The following is a 5,736-nucleotide window of genomic DNA, read 5'->3' as shown; positions in this document are numbered from 1 at the left end:
TTTTTAAATATATAAAATCAAAATAATATACTAATGGTCAAAAACCTATCTAAAACAATTAATTAGGATTAATTATTGTACAAATTAATAAAATTAATTCAGAGTTATGGTCAAAATAAAAAATAAATTATTTAGAATAAATGCTGTACCCATTTTTTCTCAAAATAATTTTAGTAAAATTAAAGGAAAAAAATAAATAATTTTGATGAATTGATGTATCCATTTCATCCAAATAGAATTATTTATTTAAATCTTAAAAATATAAAAAGAAAAATAATAATAAATTGATAAAATATTTGGCATATTTATTTTAATATTTGTTATATTTAAAAAATTCAAAATTAAAGTCAAAAGGGTGAAAGAAAAATCAATTTCAAATAAATTTTTATAAGTTTTAAAATACAAATAAAATATGTAACCAGGTATAGTTGAAAACAAAAGAGAAAATTGAAATCGCATCCAACACTCCTCAACAACACGCATAGCCCGCTGTAGCGGAATAGTGAATACTATACACAATATTTGAAATACTAGTTACATCTCACTAATGCAAAAATAAATAAGTTATTTATTTTATCTTTCTCATGAGAACGTTGTACCATTTTAAAACTATTTTTTCATAAACAATGTAAAACTCTCATTTCATATTTAATATTTAGTAAAAGTTGTATGTATCCTTACCTAACAAGTGGAATCCTTCCTCCACTACATTGACTTTATTTTGTTTTTGATTATGTGAATGTTCCAAAGGTTTTCCATAAAGTCCAAATAATTATTCATCCTATAATAAACAATTAGGGTATGTTTGACAATTCTAAAGTTGAAATTGGATTTCTTTGATTATGTGAATGTTCCAAAGGTTTTCCATAAAGTCCAAATAATTATTCATCCTATAATAAACAATTAGGGTATGTTTGACAATCCTAAAGTTGAAATTGGAATTGAAAATTCGTAAGTTTAATACACTAAGAATTGAAATTAGAAGGATAATTAAATTTATAATGTAATTCAAAACAAAAATAATTTAATTGTAGTTTTAGTTTAAAAATGTAATTTTAATATTTATTTTTTCTATGTTTTTTCAAATAAAATATCTTATTATTTTATTATTTATAACATTATAAACGTGTTCAACCGAAAATTTATTTTTTTAAAATTAATTTAGGATTTTAAAATGAAAAATTAATATATTTTTTTTAAGTTTAGTATGTTAACCTTTTTGAAAAATTAATGTTAACACCATTTTCTGATTTTTCAGGTCTTTTACTCAATCTTTTTTAACCGCAATCGCAGGTACGCACATCTAAATAATTATGTATAATTATTTACGTAATCAAAACTTATCCTTGTTTAGGACCCTAACTACTAATTTAAAGAAAATAAACAATATAAATAAATCTTTTGATAACCAGACTTTTAAAAAATAAAATTGTTTTCAACTGGGACGGAGGACATAACGCACAAGCCCTTTTCGAGCGTAACTAAATAACAAACCCTTTATGGAAACTCTAGTATAAAGTATGTTGGTACACATACACCTTTTTATTGATTTTTTTATAAATTTAATTGCCGACCCATTCTTCAATTAAATATTTTTTTTCTTAAATTAATTATGTTTAATTAATTTAAATCGGATATCAATCAAATTATCATTTGATTATAATAAATCCCAAAATTATTAAAATTTAAATAAAATTAATTATTTTTACATAGATAATTTTAAAATCTGTCAAGTATTATAAAAAAAAAATTAAAAAAATATTTTACTTTAAAATATATTTGACACGCAAACCAAATTTGAAACAATCGAATCTCGAGTACTCCGGTCGGTCCTTCTTTCAGGAAACTCTTCCTTCTGTTTTCAGATACTCACTTTCTGTCCATCCACCACTATTCCTGCATGAAAAGACTCCTTTCTCTCCAATCAGTAGCTTTTATAATGAAGAACAAGGGCTGAAAAATCTGGAAAAAAAGAGCTGATTTTTGGGTAGGTAGGACCGTTTTATGGATTTCAGTGAATGATCTGGATCTTATCCTGCGGGCTGGAACCCGTGGAATTTTATAACGGGGCGTTGTTAGGGTAGGTTTTGACTTGCCCCTTTCCCTTAGATGTAGGTAGGGGGCTTGTACTCTCTATGCAGTGGTCGGCCTTCGTTAAGCTTCAGCAAGAAAGAAGGGACTAGTCGCTTCCTTCCACAGTCTCAAGGAAAAAGCATTCTCACGATACGGAGATGGGAGGATACCTCAAGCAAAGCCAATGGATAATGGAGGTTTCAATCCTACGAATCCGCCGTAATTGACAGGTAAAATGAGAATGAGGCTTCGACGGAGATAATGGATGGGACTACTCTGAAGTTGCGATCTCTAAGCGGGATTTTCAACCAATACGGATAAGAGCCCTTTCAGTCAGTCTTCCCAGACTACCTTTATCAAAGAGTACTAGAGAGATTGCCTTTTCGATACTTTAGGGCAAGGCCAAGGGCCTGGTCTCGACTCTCCCTGGTTCAATCTAGCAGCTGCCTTAAAGCCTCTCGCTTCTTGGACATTTTGGCGCAGGTTGGAGCCCCTTCATTCAATCGAAAAGTCGGTCTTCTTCCATAATGAAATTCCAAAGACAATAATTGCCAAGTTTGAAACCAGACTAACGCGTCCCATTCCTTCTGTAACAAACCGTAAGCTCGAGATAGCTTTCAGCCGACTCTCGTTCTTTGGACCAACCTATGACTAAACAAAAAGGAGTTCGTCACTCTTTTTCACATACACCGGGAGAAAAGATTACGATAACAAGCCCCTCCCGGCAAAAGTGCTTTTTTATTTTTTATCTTTAAGTTTAAGAAAGGAAAAAGGTGTTTAATATTCTAGTTTGCCTCTTTACAATTATCTGGAGAGTTACAATTATCTATTTTAATATAATTGAATATTAGTTTATTTTAGTAGGCTAGCAACAACCACTAAATCTTTGTTTGAACAAGCAGTTGAAGAGGTTGAATATGGGTTTTAACTTTCTTCAAGGCAGCATACCTCCAGATGTAGGACTCTGTTCTAGCCTGACCAGATTTATACTCAAAGAAAACAACCTTTCTGGAGTTGTTCCGTTTTCGTGGAAAACGCGAAAACAAAAACCTTTTATACATGAATCTTGGTGGTAATAGCTTGTCGGGCATGATTCCTTCCAGCTTGGGGAACTTATCTGGCATTACAGAGATTGATTTTTCAATGAACAAGTTGACGGGTGTTGTGTCATCTGAATTATTTGGAAACATGGTTAATCTTGGAAGATTGAATATTTCTTACAATCGGTTGGAAGGTTTGTTGCCATCTGATCAACTGTCAAACTGTACTGAATTGTTTGACCTTGATTTGAGTTACAATCTTTTCAATGGTTCTATACCCTCTTTTGCTTTTAGAAGCTTGAAGAAGTTGTCTACACTGAATCTCAATGGTAACAAACTAGTTGGAGGTCTTCCTGCTTTTTTGTTATTTGAAATTGATTCCCTTTTGAATCTGCAGTTGGGCGGGAATATGTTGGGTGGGAGCTTTCCTTCGTTCGAAATGGAAGCAACACAACATCATTTGAAAAGACTAAATGTTAGCTGGAATGGTATGACAGGTGAGATTAAGGAACTAGGAAGATTGAGTGAATTGGAGGAGTTGGACATATCTCACAACAATTTGACAGGGACTTTGTCTTACATTGGTGGAACCGGGCCCAAGTTTGTTAAACTGAATGTTTCTTACAACCATTTCAGTGGCCAGATACCTGAAACATTGTTGAAGGTTGCCAATTCATTCCCTTATTCTTTTGTTGGGAATTCAGGTCTTTGTTTGATATGTCTTCTTCCTACAATCAACAACTCAAGTTGCCATGAAAATCCCATATTAAAGTCTTGCAGCCGGAAAACACCTTCTTCTTCTACTACTAAAATTGTTTTGATAGCTATTGGATCGTCAGTTGTTCTCATCATCATCCTTGTAGGATGTTTCATGTGTTTCTTTCAGAGGAAGAGGAAGAACCGAGATGATAGTAACTTGGTAGATGAAGAAGAGGGTGCATCCTCTGAACTGAATAGAATAATGTTAGCTACTGAGAATCTGGATGATAAATACTTGATTGGAAAAGGCGCCCATGGAAAGGTATATAAAGTTTCACTCCCAAGTCCAGATCATGTTAAACAAGAGGGTGTGGTGCATTATGCTGCAAAGAAGCTGGTTTTTTCAGGATCGATAAGAAAAAGTATGGTGAGGGAGATCGAGACAGTTGGGAGGGTGAGGCATAGAAACATCGTGAAGTTGGAAAATTTCAGGTTGAGAAAGGAACACGGTTTGATCTTATACCAATATATGGAAAACGGAAGCCTTCATGATGTGCTCCATGAGATAAGTCCACCTCGGAACTTGGAGTGGAATGAACGTTATAGAATTGCAATTGGAGTAGCTAATGGATTGTCGTATCTTCACCACGATTGTGATCCTCCGATAGTGCATAAGGATATCAAACCAATGAATATATTGTTGGATTTGGACATGGAGCCTCATATATCTGATTTTGGCATTGCCAAGCTTCTTCTTCTTGATCATGATCAATCCACAGCCCCAATTCAATCCAATGCAGTTCTAGGCACAATTGGCTATATAGCACTAGGTTCTTCTTCTTCTTCTTTGATTTTTTACCAAAAAGGTTCAACTATTGTTGCTTTTGTTCTCATAAATATATGTTTGTGTGTGCAGAAAATGCATTTAGCATCAACAACTTTAGCACAAAATCAGATGTGTATAGTTTTGGAGTGGTCTTATTGGAGTTGATAACAAGAAAGAAGGTATTAGATCCTTATTTCTCCGAGAAGTCAGGATCTACATCAGGGGACATAGTAGGTTGGGTGAGATCTGTATGGAGCAGCACTACTCAAGAAGAAGTAGAACAAGTAGCAATGAGGATAGTGGATTCAAGTATGATGATGCTGATCAATCATGAATTGTTGGATAAAATAATTGAAGTACTTGTGTTAGCTTTGAGATGTACAGAGAAGGAACCAAAACAAAGACCCACAATGAGAGAAGTAGTGAAGATGCTCCAGCATGCCAAATACTGACCAGACAGACAACAAACATCCAAATTCGTAAGCGAAATTTGCACTTGTCCTCTTCTTAGTGGTACTATTTTAATCGAATCAGCGAAATTCCAACTAAAAATCAGATGTGTATAGTCAGGAATGGACTGATCTGAATAGGATTCAAAATGGTTGGGGAAGGCACCATATTGAATCACAAAAGCAACAACATTAAGTAACAACATCAGGTTTTTAAACATGTCATTTGTCCCTAACCATTGTTTTATCTAGGTTTCATATGAAACAAAATTCAAAACTTTGTATAACTAAAAGAAACAAGTTTTACCCCCAAATATATGCAATGAAATGTTGTCTATAATGTTGTCTATAATGAAATATATTTGGTTTTAATTTGCTACCTTCATTAGATTACACCTTATTGAAACATAGTGAGTAAAGTTTGATGCTTTTTTTTGGAAAATTAAATTTTTTTTTTTTTTGGATCATAGTGGTTTGTTGTGCTGTTTTAAGTCTTGAAAAAACAAGTATTTGGTTTTAATTTGACAAATATAGAATCATTGTTCTCTATAATCTTTTATATGCATCAACAATCATGTCTTTTGGTTGTGTTTCATCATCTACTTGTTCCCTAGAAAGATACATGATATGATATTCTTTTTAACTATTT

The 5,736-nt window shown here is 32.9% G+C and overlaps 1 protein-coding gene across 1 annotated transcript; it reads left to right on the top strand.

Annotated features, from left to right (window-relative positions):
- Window positions 1–3,117: 3,117 nt before the first annotated feature.
- LOC124912148 (receptor-like protein kinase) lies at window positions 3,118–5,298 on the top strand. The gene is made up of 3 exons (XM_047452711.1): window positions 3,118–4,642; window positions 4,729–5,151; window positions 5,209–5,298. The coding sequence occupies exons 1-2, from the start codon at window positions 3,133–3,135 to the stop codon at window positions 5,088–5,090; spliced, it is 1,872 nt and encodes a 623-aa protein (XP_047308667.1). The 5' UTR covers window positions 3,118–3,132; the 3' UTR covers window positions 5,091–5,151; window positions 5,209–5,298.
- The last annotated feature ends 438 nt before the right edge of the window (window positions 5,299–5,736 follow it).

This window comes from Impatiens glandulifera, chromosome 8 (assembly GCF_907164915.1).
Source record: "Impatiens glandulifera chromosome 8, dImpGla2.1, whole genome shotgun sequence".
Lineage (NCBI taxonomy): Eukaryota > Viridiplantae > Streptophyta > Magnoliopsida > Ericales > Balsaminaceae > Impatiens > Impatiens glandulifera.
This window is presented reverse-complemented; position numbering and strand designations above follow the sequence as displayed.

Bases quoted from the DNA above. Each gene is read 5' to 3' on its own strand.
- LOC124912148 (XM_047452711.1), top strand. From the start codon at position 3,133: ATGAATCTTGGTGGTAATAGCTTGTCGGGCATGATTCCTTCCAGCTTG. The intron at 4,643-4,728 runs GTTCTTCTTCTT...TTGTGTGTGCAG, and splicing joins AATTGGCTATATAGCACTAG to AAAATGCATTTAGCATCAAC.